Source organism: Lathyrus oleraceus, chromosome 1 (genome assembly GCF_024323335.1).
Source record: "Lathyrus oleraceus cultivar Zhongwan6 chromosome 1, CAAS_Psat_ZW6_1.0, whole genome shotgun sequence".
NCBI lineage: Eukaryota > Viridiplantae > Streptophyta > Magnoliopsida > Fabales > Fabaceae > Lathyrus > Lathyrus oleraceus.
In genome coordinates this window covers 453,032,853-453,057,433 of record NC_066579.1, presented here as the reverse complement: position 1 = coordinate 453,057,433, position 24,581 = coordinate 453,032,853, and the positions used below count along the sequence as shown (strand labels likewise).

Sequence of the window (24,581 nt, the reverse complement as noted above, 5' to 3'; positions counted from 1 at the left end):
AGGATGACATGTATAGTACATCGGTTGAATTTATCTTTAAAGAGAACATTGAAAGGAAGGGTTAAGAAAAAAAATTAGGAATAAAAAAAGTAAGTGAAAGAGTTAGGATGATGACTTTTTATTTAAAATTTCAAAAAATAAAAAATAAATATTTTATTCAATTAAATCCAACCTACTAAATATTAAAACTACCATCACAATATAAAAAAAATCCACAAATCCTACCACATTCTATTAGACATACTTAACGTCACAGATAAAAAAAGTGAGAGTTAAAAAAATTGTGGATGATACCATTAGAAAAATAAAAATGAAGTAACCTATATTTAGGAGTTACTAAAAACATATAAAGATATGTAACCCAAAATAATTTTTTATTTTAGCTGATAGTAGATGAATGCAGTTGATTGATTTAATCATAAAGAGGGGGCAGATATAGAGAATTAGTTAGTTTACCAACCAACAGAAGCGACTTCGAAATGTGCAAGACTTAGCAATGCGTGAATTTATAAAATATGGTCCCACCAATTGTCAGAATAGACAAATACCTGACAGTGCCGGACGGCACGGTATACTGGATCCTCCGTTCACATAACTACCCGCAACTGAAACGGTCAGCAGCATTTACTACCTCCTCCACAATCATCATCATATTAATTGCTACTGCTAGGTTTCTTTTCACTCTCTCCAATTTCATCTTCGTTTTCGCTCATTGCAGAAACTCGAATCGCTTGTGTTTTTGATCGATGGGGAAAAAACGTGTTCTCGTGCCGGCGAAGGAAGTTGATTTGAGTTTGGTTCAATACGAACCTGAAACTGTTCAAGGTTATTGTTTACTCCACTAATTAGATTTAAACGAATTTCTTCGATTTTTCAGTTTTTGTAGAATTATTGTTTGATGATTGATTTTTTGTTTTGTTTTGCAGCTCCGCATTTGACTGGCTTTGGATTTAGATTGCTTGTCAGGCTAATTGAAGCTCCATTGATAGGTCCTCTCCTTATGAATTATTTGAAGAAGGAAAATAAAATTGATGAGGTTTGTGAGTGAGTGAGTGTGCGCTTTTGATTGTTTACTTGTTTTTTGTTGATGAAATTGTTACTCAATGTTTGCGCGTTTTTATGTTCAAGTTTTATTACACAATGTTTGCGCATTTTTAATATTGAAGTTTTATTAGTATCCTTGTAATACTTGAGTTGGTTGGATACTGCACTGACATTGCAAGATTGAAAGTATGCTGGAGTATCCAACAATAGTTGATGTTTTGCATTGATATCATACTGATACATGTGGTTGTTGCATACAATCACTTTTACCTTTTCAAATTATTTTTAGGTGTTGATGTTAGTGTGTGTGCCAATGCATATTGTAAACTGACTTTGCATTGTGTCTACAAGTTTTACAATTGATTTTTTTTTGGTTATGATGTGAACAGTTATTGCGGAACACTGTGATACCCGAGGAACCCATGTTTAAACCTGAATATCCACCTCAAGGTGATTTCTCCTCCTATATATTTTATATTTTTGCATCGGAGGTGTTCTTGTGCGTGAAATTTACATAGATTTGAAGCTTGATTCGTAATGATTGTTTGAGATTGGAAAAGGAGGAATAAAGTAACCTTAGAAAGAGATAAAGAAAACTAGCAATTGTGTCAAATTATTTGTAGTGCATTTGAAGAAACATGTTTCGCCATATAATAGTCCAGCCTGATGTTGTAACATATATCCAGAAAAGGAACCTGGTGTTGTTGAGCTTGACCAAGATGGGAGACCTGAAGACCGAGTTGAGTCTGCCTTGAACTGTCTTCCGCATTATGATCCTGCTGATTTATGGGAAAGTTCATCTGCACCCTTTCGGTACTGGAAAATACGTGATTATGCTCATGCTTATCGGTTTAGAAAAGTAACCCCATCTATGGTATGTGAGATTCAGTTGATAGCATCTTCAAATACAGAAATGTCTTTATTCTAAATTAATTTGTTAAATGAAACAATTCCACTTTGAATTCATAGGTTGCTGAACGCATCATCTCAATTATAGAGGAGAATGGAACTGACAAACCTCCGACACCACTATTGATAACTTTTGATGCTGCAGAAGTCCGGAAGCAGGCAGCAGCATCTACTCAGAGGTTTGAAGCAGGTAATCCTTTATGATTCAAATCCTCATATAGATGTTAAAGTGTAAATCTTTGATACAGGATAATGTTGAGATATGGTGGGACTGAGCATGGATAGTTACTGTAGTCACACTTTTGGAATTTATACAGGAAATCCATTATCAATACTGGATGGAATTTTCATAGCTATTAAAGATGACATAGACTGCCTTCCTCATTCGTCTAAGGGTAAGCAATTTTAGGATCTGACTTGTCGTGAATAATTAAAGAAACACACTTAGATTATCTTTTGGTGATGGCAGGTGGATCGACATGGTTGCATGAGGTACGTGCTGTAAAGAAGGATGCTGTCTCTGTTTCAAGACTGCGTAGCTGTGGTGTCATATTCCTAGGGAAGGCCAATATGCACGAGTTTGGCATGGGTACGACAGGAAATAATCCTAATTACGGGTAAGCTTATCTATATTTTACTATTTATTGATGTCGTTGTAAACATAAAAAGGAATTTGGCATGTTAGAAAGGTAATATCTGCTTGGTTTATCTGGTACATATTTAGGAGTTTGATGCTTCTCACTCTTCCTTCTTCCGAGTTAGGGGACGAAAGTAAGATGCCAACAAGTGTGTTAATATTTTCATTCCTTCTGTATTCACACTCTGTTTTCCATCACAAGCTTAAGAACCATTGAAAGGTAAAACTAAATGTTATACTGAAAGCAAACTAATGGGGCACACTTGAAGAAATAGAAGAGTAATGGAGAATTGCACACTCATATGCACAAGATCATGATTTGTTGACACAAGAAATCATGATTTAGGTAATCTGCCAAGCCAACACGGCAGTTGGGGGAAGTGATGGGTATCTTTGAGAGTAACAGGATAAAACGGAAGGGAAGGAGTGGGGAAGGGGTGAGGAAGAAATGAGCGTGCTACTAGATATGAGGTTACTGATCTCTCAAATTACCCGTGTCTGTGTGTAACATGATAAAAAGGCAGGAAATGAGTGAAAAGAGGGAGTAAGCAAGAATTGAGTGTTTGACCGGATGCAAGGTTACTGTGTTACAGGTCTCTCAAATGACCTGTGTTATCGTTTCTTCTTGTTTGTTTTCTTTAAATTCTACCTTAGACTCTCGGTTCTCTGTAATTATTATGTGTGATTCCCAGTTTCGATAATTTAAAACTTTTGTACCACACGTCGTATCAAAACTTAAAAGCTTTCAGGAAATTACAGGAAAATTTCCAATAATGTTATTTGCCTTTGAATCTAATATACCCACTATTTTGGTTTGCTCATAGTTTTCTTACGTTCTTCCTCAAAATATACATACATGACTGTTCAACTGAATTTTCTCGAGTTGCAGAACCGCAAGAAATCCTCATGCACCGGATAGGTACACTGGTGGATCTTCTTCAGGTCCAGCTGCAATTGTTGCTTCTGGACTATGTTCTGCTGCACTTGGAACTGATGGTGGAGGTTGTGCAAATCTGATATGTCAAACTATTTCTTTGTACCAATTCTATATATTGATTCTCATTTTTAAAAATTGTGAAGGCAGGTTCGGTCCGTATTCCTTCTTCCCTATGTGGCGTGGTAGGATTGAAGATAAATTATGGGAGATCAAGCATGGAAGGGTAATTTCTCACTATGTGATAGATCAATCATAACCAGCTCTTTGTGTGTACTATTTGTTACTCAAGAAAATTATTTTTACCTCGTTTTAGGCTGTAGGAGCAATTATATTTTGCGATCTTATTCTATATCATTTGGGGTCATGATTGCCCATTTTGTATTAGGGCAATGAAGTGAATTTGGTTACATGTTTGGAGCATCTAGGATTGATTCTAGATGTGTAAAGTTGAATTTGACATGTTTGGTTGCTTTCGAGTAGAATTGATTTTGCTTTCAGAATTGATTCTAACTTGAAGCTAATATTTCTAACTTTGAGTGCAAACGTAATTTTATATTGAAATTTATCGATCAACTCACTTTTATGTAAATGTCTCCAAACATAAGTCACTTTACATTTAACGTCGTTTTAATCAGAATCAAGTTTACTCAATCAACTCACTCAAAATCAATTTTAGTGTTGGAATTTCTGTCTTCATTGCGGTCCGCCCCTAGTCGCCTAAATTGCGGCATTTGGCATGCCTTCATTGCAGCCTCCAACATCTTCATTGTGTTGGGTTTGAAGGGGTGAATTTAGTCCTACATTGCTTAGAGATATGGTATGTGTTGTGTTTATAAGTGGGGGCAATCTTCATCTTACAAGCTGATTTTGTAGGGACGAGTTAGGCCCAACCCAATTTCTAAGATGATATCAGAGTCTATCCTAGATCATTTGTTGAGCTTCCCGCATCGTCCACGCTTCAATTGAAGAAAGATTGCTGCAAATAGACCTTAAATATATTGATCAGATACTACATTTCTGTGATGGTTAAAATTCAATAATTAAATTAATAAGGATGAAAATACATATTTTTTTTATCTTGTAGGTTATTACTATCAAATATATTGTCACTTGACATTGGTTTGAAGTAAGCTACGTTATTAGTTTATCTAAAAAGCTGAAACCTAGGGAATTAAGCTCAGTGAGCAATCCTCCTTTATTACATTACATGGGAAACAGTCCTGTCTTTTGGTAGGGAAGGAGCCTGTTTAACTTCTATTCTTCAAGCTTCAAGTTTATTTTCATATTCTAGTCCTAGGCTTTGGTGAATAATTGTTGTAGTGTGTTTTGTGACTGTTGGCTCTTCTTCTATGACTGGTGAAACATTTTTTATCTTCTATAATATTGCATGATGCATTTTCTCATTTCATTAGTACAAAAAATTCAATGAAAACATGTTATCTTCTCATTTAGAATAAGTTTAGCAATTTTAAAAGTCTGAGAAACGTGTAATCTTTCCAGAATTATATACATATATTTACAATGTACGCTTGTGACATTGATATGGTTATAACGTAAAAGATCTATGAATAATATATTTAGTTACATTAAAAACAATTAGTGTTTGACTAGCTAAGTTTATTTATTTGGAACTCACTATTCATTTTTTTATTCATTTACAGGTCCTTATGTGATTCTGGGACAGTGGAAGTTATTGGACCCATTGCTTCTTCCGTAGAGGATGCAATGCTAGTGTATGCGACAAATATTTTTTCCTTTATCCTTCAGTTTTCCTTTTTGATTAATTCTTTCATTTTGCAAGTCTGATATCTACTTTGCATTCGTTGAAAGACTAGTTACTTTACATCATTCCTCCATTGACATGCATGTTTTGTTCTAGTAACCTAGTTATGTATTTTAACCTGCAATCAGCATCTATATAGTACATCATTGTTAGATAGTGCTTATTTAGTACATTATTGTTAGATAGTACTTAATTTTTGTGGGTTCCTATTAAGGTGCAAACTTCTCATTATACAGTGTTATACTAATGTAGATGGAGTAGTTTTACCTGGGACTTTCAGTAGAAGTAAAGAGTTTAATTATTTGGTAAATTGGTTTTAGAATCTAATAGACAGTTTCAACCAAAATAATTAACACTCTCAAGTTACACAGTAACAAAAACTAAATTAGTTCTCAGCTCTAATTCTTGTAAAATGCAATGCCTAGAATAAATGAAAGCTTCCTTACTGGCATCTTTATGGTTTACACACTAGGCCACCGTTTGCGTATTTTCTTTATTGCAGCATTTTCAAATTCTTTTGCTTTTTATGGAAAGCTTCCCTTGATGACCCTTCCGACCATCCTTTTTGCCCATGCAAGATAAATTGTTGTTCCCTATTGAAATTTCAGAATTTGTTATTAATGATTTTATTGTTACTAAATACAATAGATTTAACTCTATCTATAGAGTTGTTGTTAGGCTAAACTAACTTCTAACTAACTCCCTTAAATCAAGGGAACAATTCCTGAATTCAAGGAGCTGTTATAACAGAAACTGCATACTGTTAACATAAACTAAGCATGTTATAACATAAACTAACAGCATATCAACTGGAACAGACGCCAACTATCATGCCTTAACTGAAAGTATCTCTTAAGATACCCCTTAGAAATTGGAGGTTCCTGTTTGACTAGGGATTTGTCAAAGACTCTCAGATTGCCTCTGAGATTCAAGAAACGAGCTGGAGACAGGCTTGGTGAGCACATCTGCCCGTCGATCTTGAGCTGGAATATGAGATGCTGCTAAACTTTTGTTCATTACTTTCTCCCTAACAAAGAATATGTCAAGCTCCATGTGTTTTATTCTGCTATGGAGAGTTGAATTATGAGCCAAAGAGACTGTACTTGAATTGTTACATAGTATTTGAGGAGTGTGAAACTTAAATTGAAGCTCGGAGAGAATGGATTGAAGCCAGAGAATTTCAGCAGATAGAGTGGTAAGGCTCCTGTATTTTGCTTCTGCACTGGAACGGGCAACTAAATTCTGTTTTCTAGACCACCGTGATACAAGGTTTGGGCCTAGAAAGATACATGCTTCTAAAGAGAGAATGGATTGAAGCCAGAGAATTTCAGCAGATAGAGTGGCAAGGTTTTTGTATTCTGCTTCTGCATTGGAACGGGCAACTAAATTCTGTTTTCTAGACCACCATGATACAAGGTTTGGGCCTAGATAGATACATAGCTCCTGAAGTTGATCTTATGTTATCTAGGTCTGTGGTCCAATCAACATCACAAAACCCTGTGAAAATGAATGATTCAATGGGTTAGGTTGAATAAGAAGACAACGCTGCAAAGTAGCTTTAAGGTATCTTAGGACACGCATGACTGCCTTCAAATAATCTTATAGTGGCTGAGATGAAAATTTACATACTTTGTTAACTGAGAAAGAGATCCCTGGCCTAGTGAGAGTAGCATACTGCAACGCACCAACAATAGAGCGATATAAGACAGGATCCTCAACATTGTTTGACCCGGTCTTGGAGAGCTTACTGCTGCTGGGTATCATAGGAATGTTGATGCCATTAACGTTAAGCTTTGTCCATGTGAGCTCTAATTAGTAAGTCCCTGATATATTTGGCTTGAGAGAGACGAAGTGAACCATGTGGTAAGTGAGTTATCTAAATACCCAAAAAATGATCAAATCACTAAGTTGTTTGAGTGCAAAATCAGAAATGAGTTTGTTGATTAACTGCTGAGTATGCGGTAAGAAATTTTCAGTGATTATAATATCATCAACATATACGAAAACTAGGATAGTTAAAGATGTTCTGATCATAAAGAGACTAGGATCACATTTACTTGCACTAAAACCATGTTGGATAAGGGCAGTTTTGAGCCTTTCAAACCAAGCTCTTGGAGCTTGTTTGAGGCCATAAAGAGCCTTGTTCAGCTTGCATGCTAAGTCCTTATTACTGCTCTCAAAGCCAGGAGGCTGCTGCATATACACTTCTTTCTCTAGATGGCCATTCAAGAAAGCATTATTAACATCAATTTGCTTAATTGGCCAGCTGTTGGTGACAACGATAGTGAGAATAGTATGGACGGTCACAGGTTTCATAAATAGGGAAAATCTGTGTATAGTCTGAACCAACTTTTTGATGGAAACCCTTAGATACAAGTCTAGCTTTGTATTTGTTAATACTACCATCTGGGTTCTCCTTAACCCTAAAATACCCATTTTCACCCTATAGGCTTCCTGTGTTTGGGAGACTCAACTGAAGTCCAAGTGCCATTATTTTCAAGAGCTGCATATTCAGCTTTAATTGTAACAAGCTAGTTCTGATTGGTAGAATATAATGAAATAAGAGAAGCTAGTTTCAGGATCTGTTCTTGATTTAGAATTAAGTTTATGTATCCTTATAAGTAGGGATTAGTATCGAGTCTTGGTATCAAGTCAATAGTCATTATCATTAATATTTTTCTCTCATCTTTTACACATAATCATAAATTCAACACTGATCATTAAGTGTCTGGGAAACAGTACAAGGGGTTCTATGTGGGTAAGTAACAGGGTGGGATGTACTCTAGGTTGTCTGATGCCACTTATGGCTATGGTTTGCATGAGATGGGCATTCTGAATAAGAGAGGAGGAAGGCTAAACTAACTTCTAATTACGCGATAATTCAATTTTATTTAGAGTTGTAGTTAGGCTAAACAAACTTCTAACTAACTCCCTTAAATCAAGGGAACAGTTCCTAAGTCCGAGGAGCTGTTATAACAGAAACTTCATACTTTTGTAACATAAACTAACAGCATGTCAGCTGGCACAGGCGCCAGCTGTCATGCCTTAATTGAAAGTATCTCAACATTCTCGATGCAATGATAGTTTTCCCATAACATTAATGACTTCTGGTTGCTACGCAGACAATTTTTTTAGCACTTATGATAAAGGTGAGAGCTTCGTAAACTTAAATTCTCTTTAGTTTCCCTTCAATTGAAACTTATACTTGATTTCAAGATTACATATCTGCGGTTCTAATTGTTTGTTAATAACAATTAATAGTTGATGTTAAATATAAAGCCCAGATAAAAATAGCCTTCCTCTTGAAGATATATAATGAATTTTTTGTGTGCTCATAATTTAGGTATGCAGCAATGTTGGGCACATCACCTGCAAATAGAATCAGTATGAATCCGGTAATTTTTAATCCTTTAATTGATATTGTTGCAGTGATAGGAAAAGCTGAGATTGGAAACTAAGATGTTGAAAATTAGATGTCATATACTAATTGTACATAGAAAAAAAGCAGGCAACCCTACGGTTTGCTCAAGTCAATTGTGGCAGATAACTACTATCATTAAGACAATATTGGGGTATAGGAAAAAAACAGATAACATTTCAAATGCCACTGTTAGATTGAGCTTATGAGAGACTTAAAAGTTATTATTGACCACCTGAGATTTCTTAGAATGTTCATTTGGTAAGAATCCTGTGATTTTGGATTCCACTTTGCTAAATAGGGAAATGCGAACCATATGTAGAGGAAATAATAGAATAGATAACCATGAGTGAGGTAAAAAATGTAATTATATAATATAATTGTAACATGAGTACATTTTATGGAGAAAAGTTTTGTACTCTTTTGGATTTAAATCTCTTTTGAAGCTCATGAAGGCATACTTGTCTTTTCTAGCTTTGTTACCTTTATGTTGATTACCATTTTATAATTACTTATTCAGCAAACTGTGTGACATCAACAAACTACTATACTAAATTACCAGCTCATACTCTACCATTACATACTCTGTTCTATAATTAGAACATTCTATTCTTCTTGGTAATTGTAATGTTCACATTTCTCTTTTTTTTTTTGTAGTCAACACCTTGTTTGCCAACTCTGTCGTTTGATGATGATACAGATGCTTTGGGATCATTAAGAATAGGGAAGTACACCCCGGTAATCACGCTTTCCTTTGAACATGATTTTATATGCTAATCTGAAACTTTTTCTAAACAATATATTTATTCCTGTGAAGTGGTTTAATAATGTCCAATCAACTGAAGTCTCTGATAAATGTGAGGATGCTCTTAATCTTCTGTCAAAGGCACATGGTTGTGAAGTAAGTTGATTGTAATATCATGTAATGCACGATTGTTTGCACTTTATTTCTTGTTAAGCATGTTGGACTCAATCAAGTCTAATTATTGCACAAACTCAAATTTGAAGGTGTTAGAAGTTGTTATACCAGAGATTTTGGAGATGAGAACTGCCCATGTTGTTTCCATTGGCTCTGAATGCTTATGTTCATTGAATCCTGATTGTGAAGACGGGTAGGTTTGAGTATATTTCCTTTTTGTTTGTTTGAGGATGTATGTTTGAGTAGATTGAAGCTTTAGTGTCAGTAATTTCATTTTGTAGTCTGATTCTAACAAGGCAATTTAGTTTTATGTTAAAAGGCATCCTTCTCATCTGGAAGTTTTAATGAGAAATTTATGGTGGTTTCCTTATTTTTCTTTCATAGGAAAGACACAAAATTGACATATGATACTCGTACAAGTTTGGCACTTTTCCGGTCGTTTACAGCTGCAGATTATGTTGCAGCCCAATGTATTAGGTAAACGAGTTTATTATTGTTGATATTTGTAAATATATAGTGTTAAGAATAATTGTATATAGAATAGTCTCACATCAACTATATCATGTAATTAGCTGTAATCTCTCTCTATATATAATATAGTCTCCGTAGTACTTTTCAAAACACACCGTTTATTCAAATTTCTCTTACTCTCTTGTATTTCAATATGGTATCAGAGTCTCGTTTACGATCTGGCGGACCACTTACTATTAAGTTTCCGCTATCGGGTCACCCGCCATTTACTTTCATGCTCCAAATGTCCAGTCATAAGTGTGAGGGTGTGTGTTAAGAGTCCCACATCGGACAATATATGGTCTGAACATGTCTTTATAAGTGGGGCGATCCTCACCCTACAAGCCGAAATAGGGGGTACCCCAGTCCGAACCGGTCTCTTTTCTCGGACAATTCTAACAATTATCCCTAGCCTGCGGAATTTCTCCCTTTTATCATAGCTGAAAACTTACCCCAGGATGGAGGGGACGTCTCTATCTTCTGGATGTCATGCTTTTGGCTAACGACAACAATCTCCAAGGCTTGGAAGGGTGTCTACAGAGTTTCTCCATCTGCTTCGATGTACTTGAATGATGAGAGGTGACTGACCAACATGTCTTCCTCGCCATCGACATTTATCAATTTATCATTCACTATAAATTTCAACATTTGATAAAGTGTTGAGGTGACGGCTACAACAACATGGATCCAAGGTCGTCCCAAAAGACAAATGTAATCTGGATGTATGTCCATTATTTGAAAATTAGTCATGAATGTATGAGGTCGAATCATTATTGACAGATCAACTTCTCCAATTACCGTTCTCCTTGACCCATCGAAAACTTTGACCACTAATGTGCCTGCCTTCATAAAGGTGCTTTCAGCATTCAACTTCATAAGAGTTGTTTTAGGCATGACGTTCAAAGATGAACCAGTGTCCACTAACACTCTTGAGAGGATACTGTTTTGGCATTTCACTAATATGCGCAAGGCCTTATTATGGGTCTGCCCTTCTGTAGGTAATTCTTCACTGCTGAAACCCAAACAACTACTAGCGGTAATGTTGGCTACCATCCCATCAAAGATGAACCAGTGTCCACTAACATTCTTGAGAGGATATTGTTTTGGCATTTCATTGATATGTGCAAGGCCTTTTTGTGGGTCTGCCCTTCTGCAGATAATTCTTCACTGCTGAAACCCAAACAACTATTGGCGGTAATGTTGGCTACCACCCCATCCAACTGGTCGACAGTTATGTCCTTCGTGGCATGAGCTTCATTCAAAATTTTCAATAAAGACTCTGTGTGCCTCATAACTCAATAATAAGGACAACATGGAGATTTTATAAGGGGTCTGATTTAGCTGATCCACCACCTTGTAATCACTCTTTTTGATGATTCTCAGAAATTCCTCGACTTCCTCTTGGGGTATAGCTTTCTTTGAAGGCCCTGCCTATGTGCTTGAATTTGAGACCTCTTTGCCCCTGGAAGTCTGGGGAACGCTCCTCTTTTGTAGTTGTTCAGGAGTGAACACTCTACCACTACGAGTCATATCTTCGATGCCAACTATATTTGTGACATTAGGCTCTAGCGTTAGTGGCTTATCTCACACATATGTTGTGGCATTGTAGTTCCAAGGTACCGCCTTAGTGCTTTCGAAAGGAAACGGTGCTGGAAAGCAGATGACTAGAGGAGATTCTTGAGCATCTTGTCTTGAATATGGGATCTCAAGAGGTTCAAGTGTGACAATGTTCTCATCAATTTTTGCACGGCTTATCTGTACCGCCCCTTGATTCATTAACTCTTGAAGACATCTTTTCAGTTCTTCGCATTCATCTGGCGAGGATAGACATACTTCACATACGGCATGAACTTCTTGAATTAACCCGACTTCATCCAACTTTTCACGGATGATCAGCATAGGAGTCTTTACATTCCCTACTTCTTTTATCAACCCAGTTTTAGCAAACTCTTCAACGGCATTGACAGATGAGCCAGGGTGACCATGAAATGGATTATTCTTCACATTTGGACCTTTTTCTTTGAAAGTCAGTAATTTGGCGTCAATCAACTATTGAGCTATTGAGCCTTGTATTTAAGGGCCTTAAAGTTGTCAGTAGTATGCCCAGACGATCCAGCATGATACTCACATCTAGCGTTTACATCAAAATTGGGTGGACGCCGTGGTATCATAGGTCTGAGGGCCTTAGGTATAACCCACCCTTCATGAATCAGGTATGGTAAGATTTGGTTGTACGACATAGGCACTGGGTCAAATCGAGTAGGCTTTCTTTCATAATTGTTTCTAGACCTCGGTTGATTCCTTGGTGGATATCCATTCTGTTGTGGTTGCTGATTTTACTGAGGTATCATCAGAGGTTGCTGGAGTGGAGGCGCAGGAAATGCCTGTGGTGGATACTGTCCGGGAGCTAAAATTGCCACATATGGGTAGTAAGGCACCTGGGTTGAGGGTACCTGACGAGACCCCATCACAACATTAGCATCACCTTCCTTCTTCTTCGGGTTGAAGTTGGAGAATTTCTTCGTACTAACCTGACCACTGGATGCCCTTTGTATCTTGCCACTTTTCAAGTCGTCTTCGATTCGTTCTCCAATTATTACTCTGACGAGACGCTTTTTATCATCCTTTCATAGTACTGGCCTTATAAAATACCCATAAACATGTCCACTAGCTCCCTTTCTAGGAGTGGTGGTTGTACACGAGCAAGCATTCCTCTCCATCTCTGTGCGTACTCTTTGAAAGATTCATTATTCTCTTGCGTGAGATTCTGTAACTGCATACGATTGGGAGTCATATCCAGATTGTACTTGTACCGCTTTAGGAAAACATTAGCAAGGTCTTCCCATGTTCTGATGTGGGCTCGCTCTAGTTGCATATACCACTCCAAGGATGTCCCATTCAGGCTATCTTGGAAACAATGGGTCATCCACTTCTCGTCGCAGGCATAAGCAGCCATCTTCCTGCAGAACATCCGTAAGTGGTTCCTAGGACAATTGAGACCTTTGTATTTCTCAAAGTCAGATACTTTGAATTTCGGAGGTATAACCACATCTGGAACCAAACACATATCCAGAGCATCAACCCAAATGCATTAAAACCTTCCACGGCCCTTAACCTTTCTTTGAGTACCTTGTACTTGTCAGCTACCCTTGACTCTTCAATAATAACCATAGAGTGTGCCCCTCGTTTTGGCACATGAGTTGTGTACCCCAGATCCTCGTCTTCATATTGTGAACCTGAGTTCACAAAGTTATCATTCGCAGGAGCATTAATGACTGGTATCTGCGGAGGGCGAAGTGCCTCATTCTTCGTAGGAGGTGGAAATAGCTCTTTAGGAGATGGTAAATCTATCTTTGGCTGAGTAATGACAACTTTGGTAGGCTTGAAACTGGGAATGAACCCTAATAGGGGGTTAGGATCCCGAGAAATGCCAATAGCCTTGGCGTGAGTAGTTTCCTTGAGACAGAGGCTTTGCGATCCCCGTCTTACCTTGCTAATAGATTGTTCAAGGCGCGCACCACCTGTTCAACATTTCCTTTCACCTCATCGATGTTCCTTTTCATTGAGTTCATGTTCCCTTTCATCGAGTCTATGTCTTCTTTGAGGGCAACCTGGTTCTTCTCTATTTACTCCATTGTCTTTTTGTGTTGAACTCTTGTCTGGTATGGAGGCCGGGAGGGTTGTTTGCCTCGTCCAATGATTCTGGGAAAAGATGGGAGAAAAATGAATTTTTGTAATGAAAAAATGTAAATGCATGTAGGTGTATGTATGCTATATGCAGATGTATGTTAAAAATTGTGCTTTTATTTAGAGGGAATTTCAAAGTTCATCGTCTAATGTGAGCATTTAGAAGTATGAGAAAAGTAGAGAGACGGGATCACACAGTTGACATAAATAGTAAAGATTTTTATTCATTCATGATAAAGGAAAGTACAAAGTCTGAATGGATTATAACTAGAGTTGTGCCGTGATGGCTATATCTAGGTGAGTCTTGAACTCTTTTAACATAGTATCACAAATCTCAACAAACTCCAAAACAGCAAGGGGTATATTGTTAGGATGCATAGTTGCATAAGCTTTCCTATGTATTCTTGGGATGTCTCGAACCAAGTTTTTGGCAAATTCTGCCAAGTTGGAGTGTTATGTCTTCCACTCTGCGGCCTTTTGATATTGCTCCTGGCAATGGCTTGAGTCTGATCTGCGAGGTTCCTCAAGTGCTGAATTTCACCTTCCAAGTGTAGGTTCTGGATCCTCAAGACTTCATGGCTTTGCCTTTGGTGGTATTCGTGCTCCTTGAGGATACTCATGGCTACTCCTCATAACTTTACGGCAAATTACGATGATTTCTTCAGGTGGTATCAAAATTATCAGAACTCACATTCTATTGCTTCGGTAGCACACACTGGTAATTCATTTGTATGTCTCTCTCAATCATCTTCTCTTGGACCTTGGATCCTTGATTATGGTGCATCTAATCATGTTATCAATAATAAAAATCTTTTCTATTCCCTTTCTACCTCTAGTTTTTTACCTACTATAACTTCTGCCAATGGTTCTCAAACCCGATTTGAAGGGATTGATACTGTTCAAGTTCTACCTTATCTCTCTATTACTTCTGTCCTCTATATACCTAATTGTCCATTTAATTTACTTTTAGCTAGTCGTTAACTCGTTCTCTTGATTGTAGTGTCACCTTCACTAACAGTAATGTCACCCTGCAAGATCGGAGTTCGGGACGGACGATTGGCGTCGAATGTGAGTCTTAAGGCCTTGATTACCTCTCAATGTCATCTCAGAGATGCTCAACCAAAGATTCTCCACCCACTATCCATGCTCAGTTAGGTCATCCCAGTCTTTTCAAACTACAAAAGTTGGTGCCAAGTTTATCAAAGGTATCTAATTAACATTGTTAGTCGTGTCAGTTAGGGAAAGACACTCGTAGTCGATTTCTCAATCGAGTCAATAAACGAGCTCCGTCCATTTTTGCTTTAGTTCACACCGATGTTTGGAGTCCCTCGCGTACTGTCTCTACTCTAGAGTCTAGGTATTTTGTCACCTTTATTGATGATTTTTCACGTTCCATGTGGTTATTTTTAACGAAGAATATATCTGAATTATTTTTCATTTTTGAATAATTTTATCGAGAAATAAGAACTCAATTCGGTGTGTCTATTTGTACCTTAAGAAGTGGCAATGCCCATGAATATTTATCCTAACAATTTCAAAATTTTATGTCACACAATGGTATTCACCATCTAACATCTTACCCTCACACACCTCAATAAAACGGGGTAGCCGAGCGCAAAAGTCGGTATCTTGTAGAAACCACTCGGACCCTACTTCTCCATGGTAATGTTCAACTTCGATTTTGGGGGGATGCTGTGCTAACGACATGTTATCTTATAAATCGCATGCCCTCATCTGTCTTTAACAATAAAATTCCTCATTCAATCCTTTTTCCTAATTCCCCACTTCATTTAATTCCTCCCCGAGTCTTCTGGTCCACATGTTTTGTACACAATCACTCTCCTGGTCTTGATAAACTATCAGCTCGATCACTAAAGTGTGTCTTTCTTGGTTATCATCGATCCCAAAAAGGTTATTGTTGTTATTCACATACTCTACAACGATACCTCATATTGGCCGTCTATGCAAACTCGCGAGTTGACTCGTTAAATCGGATGAGTCAGCGTTTAAAACCCCCACTAACGTGCTATGTAACACCCCAGATTGCTTTCAGGATTACCGACTGACCCCACAAACCAACACGGGTCTTTTCAGTATATTTTTGTCCTTACTCATAAGCTTTCCGAGAAACTTTCCAGAAGATCATCCATCCAAATACTACTCCAAGCCAAGTGCGCTTAACTATGGAGTTCTTATTTGTTAGGCTACCGAAAAAAAGATGCATCTTATGGTATAGGTAGTACTGTAGTACCAATCAATCCTTATAAGTCTTCCTTCAACCATGCACTCCCATACCTGCACAACCTCAGGATCCTCTCATTCCGATATGAATTTTGGCGATCACTCCCAACCCTCTTCGGCCTCGGGTGTTACAAGTCCACTAGCTTCCGCTTGATTCGTCCCCAAACATCGTACTTGGATAGGTTTGCGCCCCAGATTGCTTTTAGGATTACCGACTAACCCCACAAACCAACACGAGTCTTTTCAGCATGTTTTTGTCCTCACTCACACGCTTTCCGAGAAACTTCCCAGAAGGTTACCCATCCAAATACTACTCTAAGTTAAGCACACTTAGGTATGAAGTTCTTATTCGTTTGGCTACCGAAAAGAAGATGCATCTTATGATATAGGTAGTATCAATCAATCCTTATAAATCTTTCTCCAACCATGCGGTCACATACCCGCACAACCTCAGGATCCTCTCATTCCGATATGAATCCGGGCGACCACTCCCTGCCCTCTTCGGCCTCGGGTATTACAACCACTCCCCGCCCTCTTCCGCCTCGGTTGTTAGATACCGCGACTTTGGTGGGATCGGAGGTATCTAACTCGGTAAACTCAAACAAGTTGTGCAACAAACTCGTTTTGAAAAAACACCTTGGACGACGCTTCTTTAGAGGGTCTTTGATAAAAAAATCTTAATTTTTAAAAATAGATTGGATCTGGGTCGGGTTCACTTAAAACCCATAATTAATAATTAATGGTTATTAATATTAAAGAGTAATCTATTGAGCCTCTGTTCACTCCTTTTTAAAATACAACATAACTCTTGGATATTTGTGACTAATAATTACTCTATTACCTCTTAAGTTAAACTATCCTGCATGCTTAAATTTCTTTATATATATATATATATATATATATATATATATATATGATGGTTTTTGGAATGTGTATGTTTATACATATACAAATATATTTTATTTTATCAATTGTAAGATCTTATGCTCCGTGCTACAATCTTTGAGTTACGATTTTTGAATCCTCTATTGATTCTGCATAAACTCTCGAGTTTTAAACACTGCATATCTGCCGATGTTACCTTTATAGAGTATGTTCCATATTTCGAGTCCAACCACGTAACTCCGGAACCCCTTCAGGAAAGTACTCCCACACATTTTTTGACAGTTATTAATGTCCCGTCTACCATTATCCCCCATCAGTCTATGACTCCTGACCCCCCACTTCTCAACCACTTCAAACATATCAGCGTCGTCACCCAACGTCTGTCGTCCCTGTCCCTGAGGTCATTGCAGACTCTCCTCCGACGCCCCCGCCATCACCAGATCCGATCTTGCAAGCTAAGTTCGATCTTCCGATTTCCATTCGAAAATGTATACGTAAAAAACGAAATCCTTCTCCACATTATATTGATTTATGTTATCATTGTCTTTCCCCTTTGCATTATACTTGCTTGTCTTCTTTGTCTTATGTTTCTATTCCTAAAACTCCAGGTGAAGTGTTATCTCAACCTGAGTGGAGGCAACCAATGATTGATGAGATTTGTGCTCTTCAAAGCAGTGGTACCTGGGAACTGGTTCGTCTTCCCTCTTTGGTAGGTTGTCGCTGGCTTTATGCAGTGAAGGTTGGTTTAGATGGTAAGGGATACACTCAGGTTTTTGGATTGCATTATAGTGATACTTTCTTGTCTGTGGCCAAGATGACATCAGTTCGACTTCTCGCCATTGCAGCCATTCAACATTGGCCACATCAAAAATTTTACATGGTGATCATGGAGAGGAAGTATATATGGAGCAACCACCTGAGTTTGTTGCTCAGGGGGAGTCATCGAGTATGCTTTGTAGGCTACACATGTCTCTTTATGGTCTTAAGCACTCTCAGAGAGTTTGGTTTGGCAGATTCAGTACTGTAGTACAACAATTTGGTATGGTTTGTAGTGAAGCTGACCATTCTGTGTTTTATCGTCACTCAACCCAAGGGTGTATTTATCTTATTGTGTATGTAGATGATATTGTCATAACTGGTAGTGATCAACAGGGAATACTCCTATTGAAACAATATTTCTCGAACCAATTTCAGACAAAAGACTTTGGTAAACTCTGTTATTTTTTGGGTATTGAGGCAGCTCAATCTAAAAACGGTTTGGTGATTTCTCATCGAAAATATGCTATGGATATTTTGGAAGAAACAAGTTTGTTGAACGCTAAACCAACTGATACTCCTATGGATCCAAGTGTCAAACTCCTACCCAATTAGGGGGGAGCCTCTATCTGACTCGGGAAGGTTTAGGAGATTGGTTGAAAAATTGAATTATCTCACAGTCACTCGCCCAGACATTTCTTTTGCAGTTTGTGTGATAAGTCAGTTCTTAAATTCTCCTAAGAACACATGAGTGTTGTTGTCCGGATTCTGAGATACATCAAATGTGTTCCAAGAAAAGGCCTTGTGTATGAAGATAAAGGACATACTCATATGGTTGGATACTCCGATGCTGATTGGGAAGGGTCACCCATTGATTGACGATCCACCTCTGGGTATTGTGTACTTGTTGGAGGAAACCTTATATCCTGAAAAAGTAAGAAACAAAATGTAGTTGCAAGATCAAGCGCCGAGGTAGAGTATATGGCCCGACAATGATAACATGTGAACTCATTTGGTTAAAACAGTTGCTCCAAGAACTTCAAATTGAAGAAGAAAGACCAATGACACTTGTTTGTGATAATCAAGCTGCATTGCACATTGCTTCAAATCCAGTCTTCCATAAGAGGACCAAACATATTGAGATAGACTGTCATTTTGTCAGAGAGAAGATTGAATCAAGCGACATCGTCACAAGTTTTGTCAACTTTAATGATCAATTGACAAATGTGTTTACAAAATCCATGCGAAGTCCCATAAGTAACTATATATGTGACAATTTTGGTGCATTTGACTTATATGCTTAAGATTGAGGGGGATTGTTGATATTTGTAAATATATAGTGTTAAGAATATTTGATCATAGAATAATCCCACATTGACTATATCATGTAATTAGCTATAATCTCTCTCTATATATAATACAGTCTTCGAAGTATTTTTCAAAACACACGGTTTATTCAAATATCTTAGTCTCTTGTATTTCAACTATTATAGATATACCAAATTTAAATCTTTTTCATTCAAATGTAAACTGTACTTCAAAATTGTTGTGAATGTAGCTTCTAACTTCATCTTATATTTTTCAGGAGAAGGAATATGCATTACTTCATGGAGATTTTCAAGAAAGTTGATGTCATAGTGACTCCAACAACTGGGTATGCATGTATAATGAACAATTATAGTAGAAATTCACTTCATTTTAATGAACCATTGTACTTTCTTCAATTTCTGTTCAATTAATATTATGGTTTGGGTTCATGTATAATTCTTTGATATGATTAAAAGTTGACTTTTTATATCTGGATAACAATACAATTGACATTTGTTAAATAGTTTCTTGGTATTAGGACAATCGTGGTATCATTATAATATCAGATATCTACTTTGTTCATGTGTCATTGAACCAAGAAAGAGATTGAAACTTACTAGAAAACCCTAACTGATCTTATCAGATCTGATGATTTGGCTTTGGTCAGTTCTAATAGCTGCATATACTGTATGTTATGTGTATAATTTTGTGGAGGGTGGGACAGAAACAAATGTATGTTATGTGTATAATTATGGAAATAGATGTTTACAAAATTGAACCGCAACTTATTTTGGAAAGGTTTGTTATTGTTGCTGAACTGCTTTTATTTGTAACAGCATGACGGCGCCCATCATACCTCCAAGTGCCCTTAAAAGTGGTGAAACAGATATGCAGACAACAGGTGATTTGTAGAGCGGCATCTTAATTAGCATTATGAGATCACCTTATGTTATTACTATCGAATCTTGATTATATAAACAACCGAATACAACTTACTACTCCGTCCCTAAATACTAAACCCTTTTGAGAATTTTTTTTGTCCCTTTTTATAAGGCTTTCTTTAAATTTTCAACTGCATTAATTATTCTACATACCTCAATTTATTTTACATTATTTTTTGCAATCAACAATAAATGCTATCATAAAAACCTAAACTAACTCTCTCTTAATGGACAAACTTGTAAAAACAATATCAATTACCAACAAATTTAACATCACTTTCAACTTTCTTAATTCTCAGAATTTTGCTATAGGGGTTCTATATTCAAGAACGGAGGTAGTATAACTATAAGGTTTATAATCTCACATCACTTTCAACTTTCTTAATTCTCGTAATTTTGCTATAGGGGTTCTATATTCAACAACGGAGGTAGTATAACTATAAGGTTTATAATCTCGCAATAAGATGACTTGTTTGTTGGTATAAGATGAGTAAATGGTCTTTAGACTCATAGGTCAGCAAAAGAGCCAAACTAAAGTTTTTTCCCAAAAATATAGCCGCAGGTTTCTGGATCCATAATCTATTTATCATGACTGAATCCCTACAAAAGTTTTAACCTGTGAGATATATAGCTCTAGCTATTTTAGTAGCTTCTATCCTTTATCTTCTACAGAAGCTTCCTCTCCCTTATTGCCATGTCAGCATAACTAACCAAAAATTAGTTATGATTGAGAGTTCTCTTGTACCAGATTTTAGTTTTCACAATAACAGTTTTTCAAAGGAATGAAATACTTTTCTCTTAATTTTCTCTCATCTTAAGAAAGTACAATTGAAGGGAGAATTTTATCAGACAACCGTAAAGCCAGCGCTGTTATATGGGGACAAAACATTGAACGGTAAAGAACCAATATGAAAATAAAATAAATATAGCAGGGAGGAGGATGTTCTGTTAGATGTGTGGTAAAACTAGACAAATTAGGATTAGAAATGACAATATTAGAGAGAGTGTTGGAGTAACATCCATAGTAGAATAGATGGTTGAAAGTAGACTTACGTGGTTTGGGCATGTAGAGAGAAGATTTTTCGATTCTGTAGTACAGAGAGTAGATCAATGGAAGGTAGTCAAACCATTAGGGGTAAGGGAACAACTAAAATAACTATAAGAAAAACTATTAGAAAAAGATCTTTAGATTAACAAGTTGGATATAAATATGGTTTTTGATATAACATTATGACCGATCCAACTTAAGAGGGATAAGGCTTGGTTGTAGTAGTTTTCTCTCATCTTACACCTTGCAATTTGTTTGCACTAGTTGTAATGGAAATTTATGGATGGGATGTGTATAATTGGACACCGTTATCTTGACAAATTAAACATTTAGAAGTTAAAACCTAATAATTCATGACACTACTTAAAATAAAATTCCATGATTACAACAACTCCCTGACTCGTACACAACAACTTACTTTGTTACATATATATATTTAATTAGAAGTTTTTTTTTCTCAGGTTACCTTATGCGGTTCGTTGTTCCAGCAAATCTTTTGGGATTCCCTGCCATTTCTATCCCGGTAAGTGAGTGATATCAATTAATTTGAGAGTACTTTTTTATAATATGTCTACCTTGAATAAGATAATCCATGATACTGCTAATTGATTTTTTATACTAGCAAATATTTTTGATCAAAAGCTAATATTTGGCACAGGAGATGCCAAACTAGGTCACGGAATTACAAACCAACTTGAGAGGGAGCATCCCGCTAACTCCCCAACCCCAACAAACGTCACAGGGATACTCGAAACAGCAAAAGAAATAGATAACATATTAAACCACACCATAATTTTAAGAAACACCTAAACATGCAGCAGGATTAGTCAACCAAAATGAACTAGGGTATCTAAAACCAGATATTTCCACAGTTAGCCAAGTCTATGCTTTCAGCTCTGCCACTTCTACAATCTTTTCCATTTTGATAGTGACAACATATTTCAATTCACCAGATTTGCTTTTGTGGGCGCTCTATTCAATGCTAATCTTCAAACTAAACCACACAGCTTCGGTAGCACATGCCTGTTCCATATTCTAGCAAAAACTAAATCTGGATTGTGGGTTCTCCCATTTGAAATCCCCTTATATGATGTCTTAACTGTATACTTCCCACCCTAGTCTCATTTTAATCACCAATAGTTAAGGCCCCCATGTTCAAAGTTACTTTTGAATTTAGATAATACCACCAGAAGTTCATTTAACAATTGAAGTTCTCACAAATATAATGTATATACTGTTTATTCTTTTAACTTACATGTTCTATCTATAGGTGGGTTACGATAAAAAAGGACTTCCGATAGGTTTGCAAATAATTGGCCGACCGTGGGCAGAAGCTACTATTTTGCGTGTAGCATTTGCAGTCGAGGTACGTGTATTTTCATGCATAACTATAGTAACTGTTTTAAAGGCCTCATTACAGTTTATGTAATTTATGAATTATTTCCTCTCTATATACAATTATTATAGTTTAATTTATGTACGTTCCAAGTGTAAAAATGCTTTTTTAGTAAAACATAGTGTAAAAACGTTAACATGGATCCAATGTACTGTCACGTGATCACATCATGTGATTCATGTATGGTTGATGTTTGACATGTATCAGTACTGATACATATAATTATATTTAATTTATTATTTTTTTAAATTATTATCGGTTTCGACATGTTGGTGTCAAAACTGGTGTTAGATCCAGAGCCGTGTTGTGTTGATATCAGGTCCGGTGTCTGTGTCGGTGCTTCATTTTGTCATACTTATTAGAGAATATTGATAAATGTCTAAAACATTTTTAAGCCAACTATGTATATATTTATTGTTGATGTTTTTCATACTTCCTAATTTACTCAGAAACTCTGCGGCGAGTCAAAGAAACGGCCTGTGTCATTCTATGATGTTCTGAGGGCTAACTGAAGCTTAGATACTCTTGCTGGTTATTAATCTGTGGCTGATACTTCTAGCGTTACTTGGAGATCACTGTCCTGTTAAAAGGATTTACGGTATGGCAAAGTTCTCTACAAATAGATTTTTCAGACAAGATTGTAACAATCCCTACAAACATAATTATTGTTTGGAAAATAAACGATGAAGGTAGCATGCACTCTATCAAGATGTAGAAATTGTAGAAAGAGAGTTTCTTCTCTAAGAGTTTCAACAGATTTGTGCTTATTCTTAAAGGTTATACATTTTTGTTAGTAATTGTTATCCCCTGCAATATATTTCATTTCGTATTTGATGTGTTTACACTTACTACGGTCTAAAGCTTATAAACAGATGATACCATCCTTTTTTTAATGTTATTTAGAGGACATGGACAACATTACTTGTTTGTCTTCTAATAAACAGTCGTAATAGGTAAAGAATAAATCCTCTATAATGACTAATATTGTCTCCAAATTTTGTATAAACATTACTTGTTAGAGTGATTCACTCGGTTCTTACTAATACCAAAGTGACAATGTTCATCTTTGATGAAACATCAATTTCTATTCTATTTAGACTAAGGAAAAAGACGCATCAACATTACTTTTGATTCTATCCGACAATTACTTGCTGCACTTAACACAAAATCTTACTTCAGTATAGTGAAAATGAACAGTTTTTAATTTCTTGCTAGCTTATCAAGATTGAAGTAATTCAACTGTTCTTTAAAGAACCGTTCCCTGCTACTCAGCAATATTGTTCAAGAATTTGTTTTCTTTGCTTCCAAAAATATAAGATTGCTTCTAGATAATATTAAAGAGCATTGTGGGAGAATTCTTTTTATATTTTTAATATTAACATATACTAATCCAAATGTTCTTACTTCTACCACCAATCAAAAAGGTGAAGTAAAACGCTGATAAAAAAACTTAGGTTTATTCAAGTAGATTGCCGCTTTTTTAGTTTTTAAGAATGTTTTTCATGGATGCGGTTTCATGATTATTTGTCCTAAAAAATAAGAACCAGTCATATACAAATAAGAAGTGAGAAATGATAGATTCACTAGGACAAATCTTGACAACATCTATGTCTCCTCTACCTTCTAGTACAAATCTTAACTTCATGCATGGTAAAAATGGATATCTTTGTCATAGTACAAATCTTAACTCTATGCATGGTAAAAATGGATATCTTTGTCATAAGCTTCTATAAGGTGATATGGGATCCACAATAGTGTTGTTAACAATGATTGAATATTCAACTCATAGTGAATAAAGAAGGTTGAATGACTAAAATCCGTGAAAAGCCGTGTAATGAATGAGTAGATTATTTTTTATTCATGAAAAGATAATGGTGAAAATTGATATATTTTATCCGTTTATTTGGCTTATTTGGCTCGAGATATATTGTCAACTAATTGTAAATAAAGGATGTTGTCTTTGAAGTGGTGTTCTAATACCGTAATGCTTCGATCAAACGACACATGTATCTCATTATGTTGGTTTAAGAGTATTTGGTCAACGAAGTCCCAATATTGACAAAAATTACCTTTGTTGTTTCCCAATCAATTCTTCAGTTTAGTATGTGCAGATTCAACTTTATTAATTGTTGTATTGCCAAAGTGTCTGACATGATCGGTCC

The 24,581-nt window shown here is 36.4% G+C and overlaps 1 protein-coding gene across 3 annotated transcripts; it reads left to right on the top strand.

The window, feature by feature from the left end:
• The first annotated feature begins 385 nt into the window (after positions 1-385).
• On the top strand, positions 386-23,248 carry LOC127083778 (fatty acid amide hydrolase). Of its 3 annotated transcripts, XM_051024112.1 has the most exons (21): positions 387-613; positions 719-825; positions 927-1,036; positions 1,434-1,494; positions 1,731-1,918; positions 2,014-2,143; positions 2,271-2,348; positions 2,423-2,570; positions 3,480-3,592; positions 3,675-3,750; positions 5,189-5,260; positions 8,654-8,705; positions 9,386-9,466; positions 9,546-9,629; positions 9,737-9,840; positions 10,032-10,124; positions 19,312-19,380; positions 19,871-19,935; positions 21,485-21,546; positions 22,294-22,389; positions 22,869-23,248. In XM_051024112.1, the coding sequence occupies exons 2-21, from the start codon at positions 747-749 to the stop codon at positions 22,929-22,931; spliced, it is 1,824 nt and encodes a 607-aa protein (XP_050880069.1). In that variant the 5' UTR covers positions 387-613; positions 719-746; the 3' UTR covers positions 22,932-23,248. The 3 variants fall into 3 exon arrangements, 2 of the variants coding, with proteins under 2 accessions (XP_050880077.1, XP_050880069.1); XR_007788533.1 differs by lacking the exons at positions 19,312-19,380; positions 19,871-19,935; positions 21,485-21,546; positions 22,294-22,389; positions 22,869-23,248 and adding exons at positions 17,579-17,722; positions 17,816-19,170 and having other exon boundaries at positions 386-613; XM_051024120.1 differs by lacking the exons at positions 19,312-19,380; positions 19,871-19,935; positions 21,485-21,546; positions 22,294-22,389; positions 22,869-23,248 and adding an exon at positions 17,579-19,170 and having other exon boundaries at positions 386-613.
• Positions 23,249-24,581: the final 1,333 nt, after the last annotated feature.

Excerpts from the sequence above, each read along its gene's own strand:
- LOC127083778 (XM_051024112.1), top strand. The coding sequence starts at position 747 with ATGGGGAAAAAACGTGTTCTCGTGCCGGCGAAGGAAGTTGATTTGAGT. Across the intron at positions 2,349-2,422 it reads CCTTCCTCATTCGTCTAAGG|GTGGATCGACATGGTTGCAT; the intron begins GTAAGCAATTTT and ends TGGTGATGGCAG. Across the intron at positions 5,261-8,653 it reads GTAGAGGATGCAATGCTAGT|GTATGCAGCAATGTTGGGCA; the intron begins GTATGCGACAAA and ends CTCATAATTTAG.